We start from the raw sequence: 24,488 nt of genomic DNA on the forward strand, positions 1-24,488 counted from the left end.
TATTCCGCTTCCAGGGACTAAGAAAGAATCTCACTCCAAATCATATATTTGGGAAAGTTTTCTATTAAGAAAGTGTTAGTGTGTTATTCAGTAACGAGAGACATTTTCAAAGCCTTATTCCCATTGACATCAGAAAATTAAATGTCTTCACTTGGCTATACTTTTTTTTTAAAACAAACTCATGGTGTCGGTCAAAGGCCTTAGACACCAAAGCATGGCTATACTTACATTGTTAGTTAATGGGTGAAGTCTAGAATAGCTGCCCTCAATAACTGTCGTTCCCAAAAATAGTGCTAAATATTCTTTGTAACTTCCTCTTCGTTATGCTATATAAATGTCCTGGTGGAAATAATTATTTTCAGAAAAATTAATAGTCGAAAGCAATTAATACGAGCCGATAATTCCTCGACGACTCCGGACTCGTTTCGTCCTATATGGCAAAGCGCATTTTAGCGGGTGCCGTGACTTAATGTTCTTTTTCACACTGGTTTCAACATGATCAAGCCTACACTCTCCTTACGTCTAAGTAAACAAGTCATATTTATTTATTTATTTATTTATTGATTAATGGAGGCCTGCCAAGCCGATAAGCCGTTACAGTACAAAATAATATTATAATAAAGAAACAATTCAGAATATAGTAAAATAAAGAAATACTGAGAAGATATGGTAAACATACATAAAATAAGAGATTACAAAGTGGTTTGCAGGTGGACACTTAAGGCGGAATGAAATTTAGCGTAGTTAGTAATTCGGACAACGGTTTGTGGGAGAGCATCAGTGGTGTAGTCGGGCCAGGACGGGCCAGGGCGTCGCCCCGGTGCTTTTTTCAAAGGCAGGGCGCCGCCCCGGTGCTTTTTTCAAAGGCAGGGCGCCGCCCCGGCTTGGTTTTTCCATTTTGCCAGGGGGCGCCCTGCCTCTTTTTTTAACTTGCCAGGAATAAAGGGCGTGTTAATTTATTATAAATTTTGTCCACAGGAAAATACCTTAACAATTTCAAATAGTTACCTATTTACGCCCAGCTGCGATTACGCGCGAAATCGAAGTTGGATGTACTTTTTTAGCTGCCTGTACAGCCACCTTCGATTACGCGCGAAATCGAAGTTGGCTGTACGTAGGTAGCGCCCCGGTTCTTATTTTTTAGGACTACACCACTGGAGAGCATTCCAATCACTATTAACGGAGTGGGAGAAAAAAGTTAGCCGTCGAGTGGTTATCGCACGGGGTTTGACTAGCTTGAGGGAATGACCCCTGGTTCGAGAACCTGTGTTGAGGGAAAAGTAGTTCCAAAAGCCCAGAAACAAGTTATTGTGGAAAAATTTGTGTATAAGGCATAGGTTGTGGAGGTTGTGACGAGTCATAACAGGTTGGATTTTAAGAGCCTGTGCTCGAACGGGTGCTGGTAGGGCCGAGACTTTGTTTGCCAATTTAGTAATTTGGTTCTGGGCTTTTTGGAGCGATTTTTGGTCAGTCTCCAAGGCTAGCTGCGTTCTCCTTGTTTTTGTTGTTCCTAGGTGGAAGGCCCTGTCTAGATCAGCCTGGAACTCCTGACAGTGAGATACATCCTTAAGTTTATTGAAGAGCTTGGAGTCATCCACAAAGAGGAGGATGAGAGCTATGAGGATTGCGTTAGGTAGAGGATTAATGAGGACATTAAAGGGCATGGGGACCCAGGACCGAACCCTGAGGAACCCCTTTACCCACGTCACTCCAATCAGACAACACCCCATTTAGAATGACCCGTTGCTTCCGATCGCTTAAGTAGTTCTCTATCCAGGCGAGGGCATCATCAGTTATTCCCGCATCATGTAGGGATTCAAGCAGGGCAGCGTGGGGAATCGAGTTGAGAGGAGCACAGTAAAGTAGGTGGGGGCTTATAACGTTGAAACGCAGGTAGAGGGCACAGTGGGGTTACGGGTTAGAGTGCATAGTTGGGGAAGAAAGGGCTTAGCCAATAGGTTAAGGCCTGTTCATGTAGTGCGGAGAGGCAGTTTCACTATTGGTGGAGTTAAGTCCGTTGATAGACTCACGGCTCCGAATAGTTAATGGGATTACAGTATGTACATTATTTACAACGGGGAAGGGGACAGTATGCACATATTTATTTTTTTTGGAACTGAGGTGGGAGCGTTGTTGGAAGGTTTCTCTAGGAGAGCTCGCATTGTAAGTGAATTGACGAATCGCTTCTGCCTCTCTTACACAGCGTTTCATTATTAAGGGTCCTACTGTTGAATAAATCAAAAAGATAATTCATGTGGAGAAGGAACTCGGCTGTGAATGTGCTGTTTAATGTCAGTTTTCCTAATCCCAATGAACACGCTGTTTGGATACAGTTGGAAACACTTCGGCTGAAAACTTTGGCTACTAAGCTAACTTTCATGTTGGAAAATGCCGGTAACTTGACATGTTTGGATTTTAACTTTCCAATTTTTTGGTCTAACTAAAAAACAATTCTGGGTCCTTCCTATAAACTATGTTGCCTTCTACCATAATTGGATATTTCTTGAAGTTTTTTCTAACGCTATTTAAGAGCTGACGCGGATCAAAGAAGAAATATATTTTCTTGCCATCAATTTCAATGTAAGGCTTTTCTGTGGTTAATCCGAGATTTTTAAATGGATTTTGGTTGCCTGTTCGTTGGTCGCAAACTACGGCTTTGACAATTAGGCCAATATTTTCAAAGTGTTTTATACATTCTTTAATTAAGGAGCAGTTCCAAAGCCTGCCCAGAGCAAGCATCCTTAGTGAGGAAGTAACCAATTGGTTGTTTGTTTCCATTTGATTTTATACCTTAAGCCATGAAGACAAGGGCCTGATTTGCGTACTGCTTGGTTCTTCCATATGGCCCATAATCAACAAAGCCTTCGATAATATGATTGCACTGGTCAAGGGTGAGTTTTTCCTTTAAGCTCAATTCATCAAAATAAACTAAAACCACTTTTTCACTTAGTTTCTTATTCTGGAATTTTATCTTCAAGGCTTCAAGTGTTATATCATCGAAACCAGGAGCAATTTTCATGCGACCAAGCCATTTCTCGCAAAACCAGGAGGAATTTTCACGCGACCAAGCCATTTCTCCAAAGTCCTTTTCGTTGGAAGACATAATACAGATTGCTACATCCTATATGCTTGGGGACTATGGTAGAATAGAGAAAGTGACCATTTCTTAAAGGGCCCCACCGGTGTTTCAAAAATTCACCCAGAAAATCAGGTAGCAGACGACGTGAAGTAGCATTCCCTATGTCCGCGATTCGCGCGGGAAACTGACGAATTTCAAACGCCGGTGGGGCCCTTTAAGCATTGTGGAATACCGCCTTCCCTTTTTATTTCTTTGTCGAAGTTTCAACTCTGAATCGAAGAGTTCTTTCGAAAAACCAGCCAATCTTTTCATTGTCTGCCAGTTTTTCTTTATTCTTTGAATTTTGGCATTTTGCATATTGTTTTTCTAATAAGTCTTGACTCTCCTTTTGTTTTCAATCCTTTTACTTGGACCAAGGATCCTATATGTTAGACGGATATGAGGCGAGGGACGAAAAATGGCAGCGCCGTCGGTGGGTCATGCGCGATAGAGAATCCGTCTTTAGATTCCGTCAAGGACAAAACATGGAGGAAGCACCGCCAAAATTTGTCCTTGAGGGAGTAGAAACAAGACGTCCCACGTGTAGAGGCTCTCTTAATATCGACGGCCCTGCCGGCGTTTTGAAAACACGGGCTGGCCGGAGGGCTACCTATCCTTCTAACATATAGGATCCTTGCTTGGACAGCCTGACCATTGCTTTGCTTCACTGAAACTTCAACTTCGGCTCTTACATTTAGATGTGCTGTAAATAATTTGAAAAGCCCTTAATTAAATGCCCTAAATTAAAAAATTAAATTTATGATACCATATTCAATATGGTTATTTATTACGTAGGTGTTATTTGGATTGATTGTTTTTGTTGGATCGCTAAAGCTATAACTGTGATCTAGTTGTACGCGTTTAACTGTCTCTGTAAAATCCGGGTTTAAATCCAAAGTTATTTTTCCATTTTTATTCTTTTTAGGCATTGTAATGTTTTATCAATTAAAATATGATAGCTATCAGGGATACAAAGTCTCTTTTGAATTACCATTTTCTTAAATTTCCAATGTTGTAGAGTCATTAAGATTGAAAATTGTTCGAACAGCGGATGGTGTGAGCCTATTTTTAGTTCTAATATTCATAAAACTGTCATCTTTGAAATGATTCGCGCAAATGCGATGTCTAACGTGTAAATATTCCGTAGTTTTATTTGTAAGCCCATCATTATTTACATTTTTCAGCCACAAAATTTATATTAAGTTAATATACCAATAAGCCTATCTAATGAAAATGCGAATTTACCGGTCTTCTTTCTTTGGAAACTTAAAAAAAGATTAATGAGGATTTCTTGTTTTCAATGTTTTACAATTTGAAACGGAACAATATACCCCAGGCAAACTTAACTAATTAAAAACCTTGTAAAACTTGCATTAAAAATCAGTAAAGTTTTTGCGTCTCTTTTAAACCTAACACCGAAACGCGCACTCTTTGAGCCGGAGCCACTGGTGGCGCCATCGCTCTTACGGTAGTAGTGGACATTTTTGATAAAAAAAGTTAGTACGCTTTTTTACACTCTCTGAAAATAGTTTAAACAATTATTATCAACCAATTTCCAAATGCCAACCGAAGGCGTGGTTTAGAAAATGTAATAATTATTTTAGAAGAATTTCGTTTCTTCCCGAAATGGCGCTGCGGTAGCTATTTTGAAGCTCGGTTTACAGACTTGTAAATAGTGTATATTTTTAAGAGAGTCCACTGGACCCGGACCCCTCCGCCGATCTATTTTTTCGACTCTTCCATCCTTTTTCGTCCCTCCCCCCTCGTTTAAATTTATATGTTCTTTAATCTCTCTTTATTCCTCCATATTATATTCGAAAATAAATGGCACCTAACCAGGCAAAGCCTATAAAATCTTTATTGTAATTATAAAAGAGACAGTCAGTAATCGAACTACAGCATCAAAGTTTACATATTTTTATATATAATCGTGATCGGGTACATTAAAATGCTCGTAAATATTATCACAATTAATTTAACCATGAAAGTCTTCATTCCAAAAACATAGAGCTTCATTTTTTTCCTACCTTTATTCATTTTAATCAAAGATAATATAACTACGTACCCTAGATTCGAAATTAAGCTCCTTGAACTTGAACGCAGGCTCTTACTGAGTTCCCGTCGGAAGTCTAAGACTAACGAAGTATGTAAATTATTCCCCACACGGGCCACACCTGTTTAAGTTAAAAGAGGTTTTCAAAATTTTTCATTGGTCATTATAAATTCCTATAGGCCTCACCAAAGATAATTTAAACTCGTACCCTATATTCGAAATCACTCTCTCGCGCGTTGCCGATAGCGTTTACCCACTTCCCGCCGGAACTCAGAAAAAATTCACTCCATGGTTTGCGCCTTACCGCAACCGTTGGAGCCCGATTTTTCTGACGTCACGTGCCGGAAAAGGGTAAACGCTTCGTAACAAAACCGTCAATGGGAAAGCTCTCAGTATTCGATTCTAGGGTACGAGTTTATATTATCTTTGGCTTCACAGACAGCCTTGGAAATAACGGTGGTCAAGTGGTCAAAGACCAAAGACCAGTTTATTAATTGGTCCGACCAGTTCATTTATTAAAAATTTTGGGGATCAATCATGGTCACCGTGTCCAGTTTATTTATTCGAAATAATACCAAAAAATAGAAGGTGACCAGTTTACGAATTGGTCAGACCAGTTCATTTATTAAAAATTTTGGGGATCAATCATGGTCTCCGTGTCCAGTTTATTAATTCGAAATAATACCAAAAAAATAGAAGGTGACCAGTTTATTAGTTCAAGGTTTCTGTCAATTTTGATTTCCCTATTCAATGGATATTTATGTACCGCGTCCGCGACTCCGCGTACTACTCGGGAGCATGCTACGGGACCTAGAGTAGAACAATCTCCCTTGAGTAGAGAGAGAGAGAGAGATAGAGAGAGAATACCGGAAGTTCAGATGGTCTTGTAGGCTTCGGCAGTAGTCTTAGGTGAGAAAGTACTAGGATTTTCCATGCCGTTTTTTTAGGCTTATAAAATAACATTAGAACATTTTATGAGACCAGTTTAATAATTCATAAGCTAAGGGGTAACTGGTCATAAGGGCCAGTTTAATATTTTATAATCTAGGGCGTCAGTGGTCACAAAGACCAGTTTAATATTTCATAATCTAGGAGGTCACTGTTCATAAGGACCAGTTAAATAAAAAACCTTATTTCCAAGGCTGCTCACAGATAAGTAGACAGTGTTGCCGAAACTGGTACATTTGTACTTTTTCGGTACGATTTGAAATAACCAAGTACATTTTTAAAATTTTAAGGAGAATTTGAGTACGTTTCAGAATTCTGGGAAATTTTCCTTCGAGGTCTTTCAAAACCGTAACTAGGTTAGATTTACAATAATATACAAAATTAGGCTTTTGAGACTCACATGTTCCAAGTTACCAAAATTTGGTTGTATCGTACAGACAACCAACGAGCCAGCCCTCTACCACAGACATTTTATCCCCCCAAAACCGGTTTTTTCATCACCCTCCCCGTAGACTGTAAGGTAATGGCGGTCGATTGGGAAGGCGCGTTTAAGAGTCTATAACAGCACAGCGCTCTGTTCACTGCGCGCTTGCTCCGTGTGCGGTCTGCGGGGGGAAGGCGAAAGAAAATGGCAGCTCGCTTTACGGGTAAATTTCGCTCTTTTAAAAATTAATTTATCGTCATTAAAAAAATATACAATTTTACGACTGATATTTTTGAGTATATTTAAACATGATCTTTCAAATAGGCCCAAGTTTTACCCAACCTGGACTTTTCCTTTAAAGGAAGTATAAAGTTGGACGTTCAATCATGGACGTAAGCTCTAATTTTTCTTCTTTATTTTCGGGCCTATAAACAGAATTACATATCAAAATTAAAAGAAAATCTGAGTAGCATGTAAGGCTTAACAAAATTGTAGAAGATAATCGTACATAAAGTTATATAATACGTTTTGAAATCAACTTATTTTGTTTAGCATTAAATAATAGTATCAGAAAATAATAATACGTATTTAATTGCGTATAAATTATTTTTGGGCTTTTTATTACTCTCCGTAAATCCACAGGACCGAAAAACACGCGCCATTGATGTCATCAAAGTCGGTACTTTGGGGATAGAGCCACGGCCATTGTCCCAGAATAGCTAGGTTTCCACTCTCCTCGAAACGGTTTTACAACGAATAATAGAGCCATGCCGCCCAGAGGTGGGCAAAAATTGTGAGAGCTCATTTTTGAATATGCCTTGCAAGGCCTTTTCAAAAATGAGCGCTTACAATATTTGCACAATTTTTCCGGGACTAAGTGTTTTTCCTATCCTTTCCTTGATGAAGTTAGTTCATAAACGGGATCGTATTTAATGGCCTTTGTTGTACCGGCCACAATTAAAAATTCGTTACTGAGATAAGAACCGCTTTCCCGGTTTTCCCCCCCCTTCTTCTTCGCCCGATTGTTGGAGCATGGACTAATCAATACAGGGACGGAAGGCAGATACATTTTCGTGGACAGCGATTGTTAAATGTGGGCTCTGGTGGCGTTTTCCGGAACTAACGACAAAATGAGTCAAGGGGATGAAACGAAAGGGGGGTAGGGGAATTCTAGTCAACTTGAAAAGCAAGCATGGCGCGATGTGTAAGGTTGATTTTTTTAATTTCATGTAGATTAAGTCGTATATTTAGAAATATGAAATTTTCTTCATATACATACGAAACTTTTTTCTCTATTTCACCCGAATAAAAGATAAATAAAACAGATTTATACCAAGAATGTATTTATTTATATTTAGGAAGAATAATTATGTTGCGACAATCGCCGGGCACGTTGAACGCCTTTCCCTCGTCGAGACGGTTTTTAGCCTTTCTCTCAATCCACCCGTTGGTCCCCTCCATTACGCTCCTCCGCTTAAAATAAAACGAATAGTCCCGGTATTTCATTGGCTGCTTAAAATTTACGTCACCTAACGCGATGGTAATCAAATCCCGGTGACGTTTTGTCTTTCCCCCACCTAGGTATAAATAAATACATTCTTGTTTATACCTTGAATCACTTTTGCAAAACGGGTAGACACATAACTTTTTCCTCATATTTTAAACGAGAATTTTACGTAATAATGTTCAATCAAACTATTAAAATATAATATTTCCGCCGTAATTCTGTAATTAAAGTCAACTAGAAACCGTTAGAGCAAAGTTTGGGCCTTTCAACAGCCAGGCTATATAGCAGACGACAAACGGCAATACTATTTCCTTTTTGACTCAGCAAAAACTTTTCTGAGACAAAAACTACAGTGAAAGGGGGTAAAATAGTGTTGGCCGCGGCTTTCTATGGGAACTCTTACTCTGCCTTCCGTCCCTGTATTGATTAGTCCATGGTTGGAGTGAGTCCGAGCTCGGCATGCGCTGTTCACGCTACAGCGGCCAACACATTCGTCGAAATTCCGCGAGCAGGGATTTTCCCCCTATAAACTGTACTATAACGTGTAGGAGTTCAGCGCCACGCTCGGTTTTTATAATGGCTTCAATGTAGAAACTATTCTAAAATTAATAATCCGCTAGGGGCGCTCACGTCATACACATCTTTTGCTCATAGGTTAACACAGAAACGTCAACGAATGAGATAGCCGCTGTAGCGCGAGATATCAAAGTTGGCCGTGGTCCGAGTAACGCGTTGTGCAGTGAAATTTCAGTTCCTGGTAAGAAGAAATAGAGGGAAGATTACCGAGTTAAGGCACCCCTGTTTTTGACCGGGAAAATTCATCCCCCCCCGCGCATGTATGAAAGCGGAGATGGGCAGAGTTTGCAACGCCATCTATCCTTCCTTTGTTTACATCAAATGACAGTTGATTTTCAAAAAGGAATAATGTATTTCATTTCACCGCGCGTCGATGGCGCCACGTAATCTGCCCATCTCAGGCTTCCTACATTGCCGAAAAGGAGGTCGGCACTCTCGGTCAACTTCGCCAGATACAATAGTGCCTCTATTTCTTTTCTATCTCTATGGTGATAAGTGACACTTTTCAGTATAAAAACTGCAGAAGTAAATTTGTAAAATAGGTTATTAAATATTAGTTTTTAATTCTAATGAGACAAGCGTGAATAATAAATCGCAGTCTTCGCAAAAGGGCTAATGACAACTTAAACATAGACCTTTGACAAGTTTTTTTATTTCCTTCGCGTCAACCCCCTTTCTATTTCTGAAAATACGGTAAAGACTGACTTATATCGGGAAGTGATGCGGAAGTTAAAGGTATCCCTCACTCACAACAGGGGAAGGCATAGGGGTCACAAAAACACTGGTTTTGAAGCACACTGCAAGTCTGGATTTTATGTTACCCCTCTGCCTCCCCTGTTGTGAGTGATGGATCCCTTTAAATACAACACTATCTTTATCTCGTGCTTTAGATATCGGTGCTGTTGAACACTATGCACGCAGCACTGCCCCGATTAAATTAGATTAAATAAATCATCAAAATCCAAATTTAAAATACATAAAATGATAAAAGCATAATTTTCATAAATGAATTTAAACGTTAATGTTTGTCGTCATTGGTCTCTCTGTATCAAACATTTATATGAAATAGTTATTAGCTGTTACATTTCTAACTCGCGTTGTGAAGTAGGATTGATAAGTGCAATGCATACACTATATCTTTTAGAAGGTAAACGATACTAAATGTATACTACATATTTGATATTGAGTTTATTATTCGGTTAGTAGTGGGCTCTAATGTAAGTGTTCAAATAATAAATAACTGATTTTCCCAAAACTGCTTATTTGACACCAAAGCCATAAAGTCTCCATTTATTTTTTAAATAATTGTAATTTAAATAATCAGTGCCTAATTTTAAGGAACGACGTTTTCTACCACAAATTGGGGTAGGGAAAGTACCCACAGTTGTCAGTACTACGTTTTATAACGTTGTCTCTACCTTTCTATATAATTGAGTTTAAATATTAGTACTCAGATCCTTCAAACATCGTTACACGTAGAGTCATATGGATTTTAAGAGCTACATGAAATCACGCGTCAAAATATTTGGAAAAATTGTTGAATCAGTTCATTTCCAAAAATGCAAAGCGCAGTACAGTTTTTGCATGGCGCAATTAATACTATGTAATAATAAATTTGATTAATACAAAATTTTTGCAGTTTTTACCTCTATCAATTTCTCTTAATTAGTATTATATAGGCCTATCTTTTTATGTAGGATAACCCAATAAATCCCCCCCCCCCCCACCTTCGTCTGACTACCCACCCGAGATTAACACGATCCGCCGGCCCTGCTCTTATATTACGTCCATGGTTCAACGAATTTCACGATTTTTTTCCGGTAGGAGCCTAGGATCGATTTTGTCCAATTTTTAGGGCGCTTTTGTCTTTCCCGCCAGCTTTCGTCGGCGCTTTGATGATTCGTTCAACGAACATTCTACCAATCAACTCTCTGCGTAAACTTGGGGGAAACGCCTATCGAATGCTGATATGGCAGATTGTGTGTAAGGGGGGGTTTGACTTAACTATATGGAAAATTATCAACCCCCCCCCTTTTCAAAACACTTAAAATGTGGGTGTTATCTTATTTAGATATTATTCGATTATCTGTAGTGAAACTTTAGACTGCGATATGGTCAAAGCAAATAACGACTCTTATTAACCTTGACTATTCACCACGTAGCTGTGAGTTGTAAAACGTTTTTGGTTATTTTTCGAAGATTTGTTAATGGTACATTAGAAAATTGTTACGCCCAAAAAATTGAATCACCTATGAAGAAAATAGTCACTACGTTCTGGTTACAAACCATAAAATTCTGTTATGTTTATGAGGTAAGTCAATGTTCTACATTATGGGATTTGTTATTTATAAATTTTTAGTAAGCAAAGTTTATGAGTATATTTCATAGGGGTGTGCGAGTCCTGTTTTTTGAATTTCGAGTCGAGTCTCGAGTCCTAAAAATTTAGGCTCGCGAGTCCTCGAGTCCAAATATTAAGGACTTGATCGAGTCCTCGAGTTCTAAAGATCTAGTTTTTAAGCTTTCGAGTCCAATACGAGTCGGGAATTTTTTTAACGAGTCCAATTCAAGTCTTAAATTTATTTACCGCTGTTTAAATAATCATTAAATTTGTAAATTTATTAATAGTGGTTGCTAATTTAAAAGGCTTTTTTTAGTAATTCACGAACTTTATCCATTTTTGAGAACTTCGGGCTTACTACATAGGCGAAAAGGGGGTCGGCACTCGCCGTCAACTTTTCCATATACAATAGTGCCTCTATATCTTTTCTACCTCTATGGCTATACCTCATGATGTAAAGGTACTGTCACGTGCAAAAACGTGATTTTGAAATATGTCAATTCTCTCTTATCTCCTCTAAGCCCCGTAGCCATAGACATAATAAAGAAATAGACACCTCACTCGGAGTTTGATTAGAAAAATACATGGGAGCGATAACTAGCAGAAAACCGGCAGTTGGTCCGTATTCCTGGGGTACTACGTGTAAAACGCCACCTAACGCTTAAGAATATTTCACGGGTTTAAAATCAGACGCAAAAACATTAGCGGTGAATTTGAAAAACGGGTAGTACGTTTATGACTTAGGTAACATGTTTATAATTAAATACCCAAGTTTTTGACATTTCTTTATTTAAAAAGAAGTAGTAAAAATGTTTTTTTTTCTGAAAATCTATTTTTATTTGGGATAAATGGTTAAAATTTGTGTTTTTACGCATTGATATAACTTTTCAACAAGAAAAAATACGGGAAAATGTTTCATTCCATACGTAGGATTAAATTATAATATTATTTAGATAATTATTCATTCTTATTAAAAATAATTATATAACTCTAGGTTTCCCTTATCTAAACCTACAATATACAATACTTTCTCAATTGATAATAGCTGTAAATCGCAAAAACTAGATACCTTCAAATCATGATTTAATTTGTAGTGATTACAGAACTGTCAAACTGCCGCACGTCCACTGAGTTTAGTAACTTTAGTTGTGAGTTACAGCTCCAGACAATTTTGTTTGTATGGGGCTGTACATGAATAAAAATCATAATATTCGATTTATGTAAAAATTATTGAAAATATGGTACATCTTAAGGAAATTATTGCATAAAAGCGTACCATATGGTACACGGCTTAAATTATGGTACGACCAAGATTTCGAAGTAAAATTATTGAAGTGTACCATAATTATGGTACGCCTGGCAACGCTGCAGAGATAATAAATACGCTGCTCTTAGGAGATGTGAAACTCTTCTCCTAGACCCAAAAAAAGGGGGGGGGGAAATAGTAAGCGAATGCAGCGCCAGATTCACATTGCGGCCGGAGTAAAAACGGCTTATTTTCTTTTGAGGCGCCGCACTCGTCGCGTCGTTGTTAGCTGCTTGGCGTTAACGGAGTTTTAATAATTTTGTTTTAAAAAGTTAAATTAAAGAAATGTATTTCTACAGGTATGGCTCCAATAAGATGTGCAGTTACTTCTTGTTTAAACGGGCCTTGACGTGAGAGACCCCTTGAATTAATAAACTGGCCATCTCCAATGTTTTTATATTATTTCGAATTAATAACCAGTGATCCCCCAAATTCTAAATAAGTGAACTGGTCTGAGCAATTAAAGGGGAACGGTCAAGCTTTAACCGGTTAGATAGCCCTATAGCCCGTTAAAAACTAAAATTTATGGCGAAAACCGCATATAAAAATATTAAACGGTTAATTTTTAATAAAATAAAGAACTTTCGGGAAATCGAAAAGCGCACGTCCGCTGCGACACCTGGTGAGACAGAAAAACAACTTAAAAGCGCGCGCTGCTGAAGACGCGAAAGATTTGTTTTGCAAGCGCGGCGTGTTCCAGTTATACGACACCTAAGCCTAAATTGCGCGATTTTAAAAGTTAGGATAGTTCGCAAATCGCTCACTAAGGTACTGCTGGCGGGTGGGGGGAAGACAATTTCCGAATTTTCCCCTTCCGACGGTAGCAGGTGCTAAAGCGTCTAACCAATGAAAACCGTACACAAGAAAATCCACGACTTTTGACGGGTTGCGTTCTCCTTGCGTGGGGTGTTGTGTTTGTTGCTCCTAGGTGTAAGTATATTGAACGTCTTTTTGATCTTTTGATATGCAAATAAGGCGCTATTTGGAAAAGCTTGGCCGTTTCCCTTTAATAAACTGGTCTTTGACCCCTGACCACCGTTATTTCCAAGGCTGGTCGCAACCTCGGAGGAGCTAGCGCCGATACGCCACCTTGACTCGGTTCTGTCGCGAATATATTTTCCCATAGCAAATTGAAAAAATACTACCTTTTTTCAAGGTCGCGAGAAGAAAATACATGGTCTGCTACTGCTACTGCTTACGTTTCGTAAAATCAAAGATATGTACCCTAGATTCGAAATCAAGCAGGCGGAACTCGGGAAAAACTGCCTCCATGGAGCTGGCGGGGCTACCGACATCTAGTTAAAACGTAAAGGTTTAGTGAAAATTGCGCCGTGGTTTTTGACTTGCGGTTTTCAAGATACCAGATATTTTTGCGTTATATTGTTTTAAATCAATAATGGATCATGCCTGTAGCTGTAAAAATGTTTCTAAACGAAAGAAAACTCAAGGTGAGTAATATAATCTTGGGTTATCTATGGAAATTCCTTATTTCTCACCCTGCTATGGAGCACGATTTTTCCGACTTCCGGCGCGAACTCAGTAAAAGCCTGACGAGAAAACGCGCTATCGAGAAACGCCGTGATTTCGAATCTAGGGTACGTAGTTACATTATCTTTGGTAAAATCGTGCAGGCACTTATCATATGTTGGCTGCGTTCAACAAATAAAGTCGTAAAATAATCCGATACTTCTGATTGCATTACATAGGTTTAAGCCGATATTGGCCAATACCGATATCCGAAAAATAGGCTGATATATCGGTGCATTCCTAACCTCGGTTTGAATCTGCAGTGATGACTCGTCTCTAATTGTTGTCTGCTTCTTATTTTTTTGAGCCAGAAATCATAGAAGTAACTAAGAACTATGAAAATAGAAAATACTGGCAACATTAATTTCTACTTCTCAAACTCTAGTCTCTTCATATTCATATATTCATGGAAAATTGTATTTATTGTTATTATTTTCCTATTTTATAATTCTATGTAATACTTCAGTCACCGAATGAAAATTGAATAAATTATCTTCCTATTTATGAATGTTCAATCAGAGTGGGCAAAAAATATGCCACTTTTGCATTTTCCAGATGGCGCTACTGACAGTTGTGGGGGCGTTTCCATTCTAAGAAATGGAACATTATGGTAGCAGGGGACAATGTTATCTTACATACTTCTTAGTTTCTTCTATGCGTTTTTGCTTTCGCTAGATATTGCACCGATATATCTATTCTAATACCGGGAATCGGCCAATATCGGCTTAAACGAAGCTGATATTGGCCGCTATTGGTATTCAAACAATATTTGCTGGAAAAAGATTTAAAAATAATAAAATACTCGATTAACTACCTTCAGAAGTAAATTAACCGAAGTTATTGAAATAGCGCTCAGAATCGGAGGGCGTTTTCCAGTTTTCCTTATGAAAATGATAAGAAAATCGAGTCTAATAAAAATTAATTTCCATCCCCGTCTTTTAACGTGATAAATTGCACTTGGGAATTGTTGGTATAGCTATTTCTATGTATAAAAAATAGTTTCATAAAAACAAAACAAAATTTCAAATTCCAGTTAAAAATGTAACTTCATAAAGAAAACGCCTCCAATATGGGGAGTAAAGCAGTCTGATAACTTCGGTTCTTTTACTTCCGCTACCTTATGATAATATTTTATTTCCACAACCGGACATTTCCCTTTAAAAAAGCAAGTTCTTCAACAAGGCTTGGCTTTAGTCTATTTCTTAATTTTCTAAGTAGCCTTTCACTATCAACACTGGATGCAGGTGCCGATAGATATATTCTGGCAAGGATTGGAAATCGTTCTTTATTGGCGCGCCACCATTCGAAAACATTGCTTGCCTTTTAGTGATTTACCGATTTCCACTGGGCAACTCTCAGAGCACCGTAAAATCGACTTTTACCAGTGAAGTTCAACCTCGTTTTAAGGGCGATTTCCGAGCGAGCATTTTCTCAGTGAAATACACGAATATATCTTTGCATGTTGCGTTCCGCCATTTTGAAAACCCCTAAACTTGCTCGAGATTTATTGCACCGTCTTCTCGGATCAACTTTTTCGCTCTCGGAGCGCTCGATGCGAGAGCATATTCGCCAGCAGTGATGGGCGCGCTCGTATCTTTGGATACTTTTAGGATACGAGATGATACTTTATCCGAAAAATAAAAATTAAAATATACGATTTTGATATGATCTTCTACATTGCAAAATGATCGCGATAGAATTTTGAAGAAATAAATTCGGGAGCGAACTATATTTGAAAAGATTCTTCTCTTACCTAGCCTAGCGAAAAAAAGAGCGGAATAGAGCTAGTGCTTCCATTTTTTGTATTAGAAATTACACGATAGATTTTTTCTGGTTTATCTTCAATTTTGTTTGTATTTGAGAGGAAATATTTTAGCGCCATCTAGATATGCCGATATACACTATTTGAGCGGCGAACGTATCTCACGTGATACCGAAATATAGCCAAACCCGAAACAATGTTAAGTGATAGAAGGGAGAGGAGCGGTCAAAGGTCGCGCCGTTTTTCTGGCTGTTTTTTAACGGGGGGGGGGGATAATTCCCTCTATCCCTAGGCAGACAGAGGAGGGAAAGCAAAGACTGATTCTAGCGATAAAAAGCTGCGCCGCGTAGACTGAAAGGCGATTTCAAAACTAAAACCAAAACTTCCAAAAGTTATTTTTCCCACCGTCCCAACTCCCACGCAGTTAGAGTGTCACGTGTGTTGCAAACTGGCAGCGTGGGCTGTGGCGATGCAATAGCTTTATTTATTTTCCATAATTTAGTTTTTGAAAATACGAAAATTAAGATCGATTCTAATCCATAAAATCAAAATCAAATATTGGAAGGTTTACTACTGAATTAATAATCAAAAGATAAAAATTGAAATATTAATTTTAATACTTCGAACTTTTGATATGAAAAAATTTGATTCTACTTTCTCGTGAAACGTACTTGAAATATTTTTAAATATACTTTTCAAAATAATGAAAACTAAAGAAGTATTTGAAATGATACTTATCTAAATCTTTAAAGATTTCTTCTGAAATTTTTCAGGCAAGGGCAAAAAAGAATTGAAAATAATTGAAACTCTCATATCTTAAAGAAATTTGAAAGATCGTGAAAAAATCAAAGGGCCAAAACTGAATAAAATGAAAGATTGTGAATGATTTTGTCGCCATCTATGCTCAAAAATATCAAAAATAAAATGATATTTACAGAAATTTCAGAGGGAAAAAATTGAAAGTATAGTATAACTGCTGCCATCTATGTAAAAAGATACGAAAAAGATAGATAGAAATTTTTTTGTGCATCACTGTTCGCCAGTGGAAGATGCGGATCTGGTCACGAGCTGCTCGCGATTTGACCAGTGGAGGACAAAATCTCATCACGAACACTCGAAAAGCGCTCGAAATCGCCCAGTGGAAATCGCTATTAGGGATTTGAGGTCTGAGAGGTTTTGGCCACTAAGCGCGTAAGACCAAAGAACGTTTTTAAAAACCCTAAAGAGTGATTGGCCGCGCCACGTACGCCAGATTTCAGAAGCTTGATCATTTTTTTAGACCGGGGGTTTCGAGTGTAAACAAGTAGGGATTGAACCGGGCTCCTCTTGCTGCGAGGTGAAAGTGCTATCCACTCAATCATTTATGTGCATACATACACAAAGGGAAACCCAGAGTGATTTTCTTAACGAGCCTCACAAATAAAGAAAATTTTAGTTAGTTGGTGAATGCATATCTTGAAAACCTTTCTTCTACAAAACTAATTTTCACCCTTAAAAATTCAAATCAGCTGGTATCTCATTAATTTCACAAACTTAGGTATCCCGACATGATTAAAGCACAATATTGGTGTAATTTTTTTCCCGCGCTCCCTCTTGTGCCAGAGAACATTTTGACAATGATACCAGTCTTAACAAAGTCATAATCCCAAATTATAAATAAATATATTCTTGTTTTTAGTTAATACAATAATGTGTCCCTGTGCATGATTGGTATGTAATACAAATTCAATCTTAGGCTACAAAAAATTTCAAATTATGAAATTTGTTCAAAATTCCCATTAATCATAATCAATTTCATATTTAAAATGTTTTTTTTTTAAAGAAACTGCTACTTTGTGGTTTTATTTATATGAAGGACCATTTTCCGAAAGCTCCCGAGTTTGAAATATAATTTTATATGAAATTATGAAGTATGCTCAGTTAATTTAAAAAAAAAGATTTTAAATATGTATTAACCATGGTTACAAAAAGAAATCATAATTTAATAATAATTTTGTCCTATATTTAAAAAAATGTCCTATAACATGCTTTATTTTTGGCAAAAACCCCCAAATGTCTTTTGCTCATTTCAAAAACACTGTTAATTGCTAGATTTAGCTGAAGGATAAATTCCTATACAAAGTTATACTAGTCTATCCTTTTGTGACTGTAAGCATGGTTAGCAGCTACTAGTATATTTTTGTGATAAAATGGTTAAATAGTTTAAGTGAAAATCAAAGATTTATTACACTAAATATAGATTTGGTTTTTAAATGCATAAAGTTAGTAAATTAAATAGCATATATGGCCCTATTTTGAAAAATAGACCTATATTTTTAGAAATATAATCCTATTTTTCCTGTAAAGAAATGGAAAATTTGAGTGGGGGCCGTGGTATCCCTAAAAAGTTCTTCTTCCAAATGGTATAAACCCACAGCAGCACTGCAAATAATCTTGTGCATGTTATAAATAACATTATTATATCTATTACCATAAGGAACATAATAACACCAAAACAATATCAGTCTACAACAGTTCCATGGGAATACAATAAATGCCAGACTATTTATAAATTAAGAAATTTTTCTATAATGAAACTTTCAGCTGCTGTTACTGAAAGAATCTTAAACGAGCAAACAGCTTTGACGTAACGAGCAAACAGCTTTGACGTAACGAGCAAACAGCTTTGACGTAACGAGCAAACAGCTTTGACGTAACGAGCAAACAGCTTTGACGTAACGAGCAAACAGCTTTGACGTAACGAGCAAACAGCTTTGACGTAACGAGCAAACAGCTTTGACGTAACGAGCAAACAGCTTTGACGTAACGAGCAAACAGCTTTGACGTAACGAGCAAACAGCTTTGACGTAACGAGCAAACAGCTTTGACGTAACGAGCAAACAGCTTTGACGTAACGAGCAAACAGCTTTGACGTACTAAATTAAAACTCGGTTGTTAGGCAGCAACGCTTCTGATCAAAAATTAAAACATATTCCAAGCCTATCCTTATATTTCCAAACCAACACGGAAGCGGCATCGTAGGCGTTAAACTTTGATTCATTTGTTTAGTTTTATGTGCCTAGTTCTAAACAATAAAATTTTATTTGAATTTTTGTTTTTCAGGTAACAGAATTTGGATTAAAGTTTCCTTAACAATTCTTACGTAAAACAAAATGGGAGAAACAACTGAGTCTTGTGCTGTTGTGATTTACTACTGTGACGAGTGCAGTTTCAGCACAAACAACTGTGAGATTCTAAAACAACACCAAAATTCTCACAATGATGATGACCAAGATTCAAGTACAGAAAATGTACCATCGGATAACAGCAGTATCCAAGATAAGAAGATGGAGAGCAGCGTACCGATTGGTGCTCAGAGATACACTTGTGATCAGTGTAGCTTTAGTACAAGTCGCCTTGGTAGTTTGAAAAGTCACCAAAATGGCCATACTGATGGAAACAAAAACGAAGTTCAAGAAACTTTTTCTGATAAAGACAGTGGCGAGGAAGTATCTTCAGGTGATGAGTGGAATGATGAGGTTAATTCTTCAGCGTCATCTGGAGGAGAGTGCGATGCAACAGTTGGTTTAACCCCACCTGCTATTTGTTCCCTTAAAAATGCAAAACAATGTAAGATTCTCAAAGAACACAAAAATTCTCATGATAATAATAACCAACATTCAAGTACAGAAAATATACCATTCGAAAACAGCCGTGTCCAAGATAAGAAGATGGAGAGCAGCGTACCGATTGGTGCTCAGAGATACACTTGTGATCAGTGTAGCTTTAGTACAAGGCGCCTTGGTAGTTTGAAAAGTCACCAAAATGGCCATACTGATGGTAACAAAAAGGAAGTTCAAGAAGAGACTTTTTCTGATGAAGACAGTAGCGAGGAAGTATCTTCAGGTGATGAGTGGAATGAGGGGGTTAATTCTTCAGGACCATCTGGGGATGAGTGTGATCCAGCAGTTGGTTTAACCCCAGCTGATGTTTGTTCTCTTAAAAATACCAAAATTCCTACGAGCACTATTCAGCCCTTTTCTTGTAACCAATGTGATTTTACTTCGAGCCATTTGAGTACTGTTTTGAGGCACCAGTCTATGCATGATCTCACTGATCAATCAATTGAAGAAAGCAACCATGTCAGTGTTGTTACAACAACAACGAATAAGAAGTGTGGTTACACCACAAATAATTCTAATCATTTAAAAAGACATCAAAATGGTTCCCTATTGAAGACATTTTACTGTGATGAATGCAATTTCGTTACAATTAATTCGGAATGTCTTAAGAAACACCAAAACGATTTTCACCTGAAAAAAGAAATTGTTCCTGCTGATCAACAAGTGATTTGTTCCTCAAACAAGGAGAAGGATGATGTAAAAATTAATGACATTCGGCAAATACAAATTCTTGCCTGCGATAGACCATATTATTGCGAAAAATGTTGCACAAGTTTTGATTCCCTTGGTAGCTTAAATTCACACCGTAAATATGACTTTGATTGCCTAAGGATTGTAAAATTCTCCTGTCATTTCACGGAGTGCCTATTCGCTACTGAGCAAAGAGAAAAATTAATAGCACACAAATTTAAAGTTCATTCTACTGATAAACCATATCAATGTGGACAATGTGGTTCTGGTTTTTCTTTGTTTTCAACTCTGATAGTTCACCAGAAATACTCTCATGTGAACCACGAAGATCTATCAGCACACACAGAGCTCCACCAAGCACTCAAAGAAGGGAACCAAGTCAGGAACTTAAATATTTCTAATAAGGAATATTTACTAGAAGTCTCGAGCTGTTCTTTTGAACAAAGCCAAGTATTTGATCAGTCAACCAAGGTGGAAGTTGATGTCAAAATAAACGACATTCGGAGACGAGAAAATGAACTTCGCACGAAGGATAAACCATTTTATTGCGAAGAATGCTGCAATAGTTTTCTTTTACTTGATAGCTTCAATTCCCACTTAAAATGTCACTTACCTAATACCATTAATAATGTAAAAACCTTAAATTTTAGTATTGAAACTGCAGATAAAAGCTTAAAAACTTTATACTACTCCTGCAACTACACAGGGTGCATATTCACCACAGAGCAACGAAAAAATTTAATCACACACAAATTTAAAGTCCATACTATTGATGAACCATATCAGTGTGGAGAATGTGGCTCTGGATTTACTTCGTCTTCAACATTGGAAATGCACCACAAATACTCTCATTTGAAAGAAAATTATCTGTTGAACCGCGAAACATTAACAGCACACCAAGATCAAAATTCAAGAGTCAGTAACTTAAATGTTTCTGACAATATATCTTCTAAAACAGATAAAAGAGGTAGAAAGAGAACACTGTATAATGCCAGATTAAAAAGGGAAAAAACAAGTCTTGACAAAACCCCTCCAGCCGATGATGTTAATGTATTACGTTGTCAAGAATGCGATGAAGAGTACTCAGACCTGAATGCATTAGTTCGTCACTTGAAAATGCATTCATGCCTCAATAAATGCCATGTATGTGGGAAATGTTTCACCAAAACATGTGCTTTAAAGAAACATATAAGAATTCACTCAAATATGTTAAAGTTTAAATGTCCGGTATGTGGGGTGCTTTATATCAATAAGGTTTATTTAAGGAACCACATACGTCAGGTGCACCCAAATGAGAAGGTTGAAAAATTGAACTTTATTGAAAGTTATAAAGAACTTGCTCACTCAAAGGGGAAACCAATGAACCATGTAGAAGTCGACTCAGATGCTCCTATCAGTGTAGATAAAAATGCAAGTGAGATGGTTGTTGACAGTAGTAATACCAAAGTGAAACAAGGTGAAAAAACAACTAGTATCTCCAGAGGTGTCAAAGATAAACTATTGTCTAATCAAAAGACAGTTTTGCACTACAGGTTGAAAAAGCTTCATTGTGCTGAATGTGTTAAGAATTTTGTATCTTGGAATTCTTTTAATCGTCATATGAGGAACCATTTGTATAGGAAAATGTATCAATGCTTATCATGTGATCTAGTTTATGCCAAGAGCTGTAATTTACTCGACCATGTAAACAAGGCACACCCCGGTGACTCTAATACGGCTATTTTTTATTTATGCAAAAAGGAAAAGTGTAATTTCAAGACTGAAGACCATAATGAAATACTAGCACACATAAAGCTACACACATGTTCAGCTGTTAACAAAAACCAATATTCATTGACAAATGATAACAGCATTAATTCGACTGATATCAATAAATCATCATTGGTAGATCAAGAGTCTTTGTACTCTGACATGTGTGCTTTTAAAACTAACCAGCGAGACCGTTTGGCAAGTCATCAAAAAGCACACACAACACCCAAATGGTTTCGCTGTGAAGAGTGCAAAAAACTATTTGCAAGATTTGAAAATTTAATTCATCACTTGGAAACTCATGGAAATAAAAATTGGAATAAATGCCAAGCATGTGGTTCTTCTTTCGCTAACAAGTTTGAGTTAAAGGACCACATACACAGGGTTCACCTATCCAAACAGTCAAATGTAGTTAACTCTTCTGAAAATGTCACAGCAACAAGTGCTGATAAAAATGTCCACGAGCCTATTCTAGACGAAGAAGAATGTGTGGATGAGCCCTCTGAAACTCCATTGGATGCGGTGATTTTGAAGAATAATGATAACTTAAAATTAACTAGCATAAGTATTGACAAGCAGAATATTAAAAGCATCGGGACAGCTAACCAGCAAAATGACAACTCATTTTACTGCGAAGAATGTGGTCAAAAGTTCAGTTTGGTTGAAAGCCTAAAGGCTCATAAAGCACTACACCGCAAACAGGAAGAACTATTTTGTGATGTATGTGGAAAACGTTACATAAGCCGTAATCATCTTACTAGACACAAATTATCTCATTCCACCAATCAGAATCGTGTTTTTATATGCGAGTTTTGTGGGAAAGAATATGCAAATGGGAAACAATTAACAAAACACAAACGATCACACAAGCATTCTGAGAATTCCTTTTACAAATACCCTTGTAAGCTTTGTAGTTTTGTTGGTAAAACAAGAACGGTATTATATCAGCACAGTCAAACTCACATAGATGGTCCAAAACATCTTTGTGATGAATGTGGTGCATCTTTCAAACAACCAAGATACTTGTACACTCACAAAAAAATCTGCCACTCGGACGGACAAATTTTCAAATGTAGCAAATGCAATTACACAGCCAAGGCTGCTTATTACGTCCAAACACATGAACGAAAACATCATAAGGATATTAGTGACGAAGAGGGTGACGCAGACACCCTGGACAATTCGAAGTCCAAGGTTATTTCTAAACCGTCTCATTCCAATAAGAAACGCAACCGAAGCTCAAATTCCCCTGAGAAAACTCGCATCAAGCCCAAAAAAGTTAAGAAATCTACTAGTGAAAAAGAACTGGGAAATAAGAAAACTGCCTCTGGTTTCTCGAAAAAACTTAAAAATACTTCCAAACTCAGTACTGAGAAATCTGCCAACAAAGCGGAAACTATTGATGTTTCTGACCGCATTTTGAGGAAACGAAAACATTTATCAATGCAAGAACAGTCATCTGATGACGACTCTCCTCCAGATGAATCGCCAATTAAAAAGGACCTTAATAACGAACTTAAATAAATCGGTCACAGCGTATTATTTTAAAGACAATTTAAAAAAAGTAAATTTATCTGTAGTTTATTTTTATGAAGTAAAATGCCGTAACCAAGGTTCGACCTTGGAAATATAAAATTGTGAATTTTTTTAATTTAATACTATCATAAGTAACATAATAACATCATAAGTAACTAAATACCAATAAGTATGACAATTAGCAAAAATTAAAATCGAACTGATTTTCAGAGTTATTGCGCAGTAAAGGTTTAGCTCAGCACAGTGTCTAAATATGCCCAAGGCAAAAATTAATATATTACTACCAAGGACGATAATATACTATATATACTTACTTCGGTCGCGAGCTGGACGAGTGTCAGTGTCGTAAGTAGTTTAGAGAGACGTCTCTCTTTCAAAAAGTCAATAATTTTTCTGGGGGGAAATGCCCATAGGATCCGGATAAGAGATGGTGCCACTGGTATCGCGTTGAGGAGGACGCAGAAACCAGTTTGGATTTGATATTTTGATAATTTATTTAATTTGTAAAGTTGTTTAAATATTACTCGATCGTTTTGTTCAGCCAGAAATGGTTTTGCAATTTAAAGGGGGTTACATAGGGGGAAAATAAAAAAAATGAAAAATTGGGGGAGATTCGAATTCAGAATGGAAACCCTTTATTTTACGCCTATAGGATAAACACTACACAAAGTAATACAATTTGGGGGAAATCAGATATTATGGTTCTTTTTATTAGTAGGATAGTTAGGCCATCCCTATTACTATTTATTATTTTAACTTTTAAGCGGGGGGTAACATACACAATAGATATAAAAAATGAAACCCTCTGACTAACTGATTAATTAAAAGTTTTTCCTACGATTCTCAATAGGGTCAGTTCCAACTTCTTTTCGTTCTGACATTCTGATCAGTGGGGGGAAATAAAATAAACAATATACACTAAACTCTGATAACTACAATTAAAATGAAACACTACAATTATGGCTGACTCCAAAACTTGACCAAATACTACAGCGAGGGGAAAAACACGAACGGCAAAATTTATTCCTAACAGTACAACGATACAAAGTGGATATGAGCTCTCGAATTCGGGGGTCTATTTTAACCTTTCCTCGGACAATAGCGAGGGACTGCACCTTTCTTAGACATTTTCTCTATACGTTCTAAACAGTTATTTCAGACTTGACGATGGGTATTCTACAAGGGGGGCGGGGGAACGAAATTTGGTACTTATCACTTGATTTTCTTCGTGGCTGCTCTTCGATTTACGGGATTCCGGGTTACGGGAGCTTCCGGGTTACGGGGTTCCGGAT

The 24,488-nt window shown here is 37.3% G+C and overlaps 1 protein-coding gene across 1 annotated transcript; it reads left to right on the forward strand.

The window, feature by feature from the left end:
- Positions 1–10,842: 10,842 nt before the first annotated feature.
- LOC149968985 (uncharacterized) lies at positions 10,843–23,289 on the forward strand. The gene is made up of 2 exons (XM_090155063.1): positions 10,843–10,937; positions 18,662–23,289. The coding sequence occupies exon 2, from the start codon at positions 18,712–18,714 to the stop codon at positions 23,182–23,184; it is 4,473 nt and encodes a 1,490-aa protein (XP_090011189.1). The 5' UTR covers positions 10,843–10,937; positions 18,662–18,711; the 3' UTR covers positions 23,185–23,289.
- Positions 23,290–24,488: the final 1,199 nt, after the last annotated feature.

Source organism: Leiobunum rupestre, chromosome 1 (assembly GCF_980474605.1).
Source record: "Leiobunum rupestre chromosome 1, qqLeiRupe1.1.hap1, whole genome shotgun sequence".
NCBI classification, from domain to species: domain Eukaryota; kingdom Metazoa; phylum Arthropoda; class Arachnida; order Opiliones; family Sclerosomatidae; genus Leiobunum; species Leiobunum rupestre.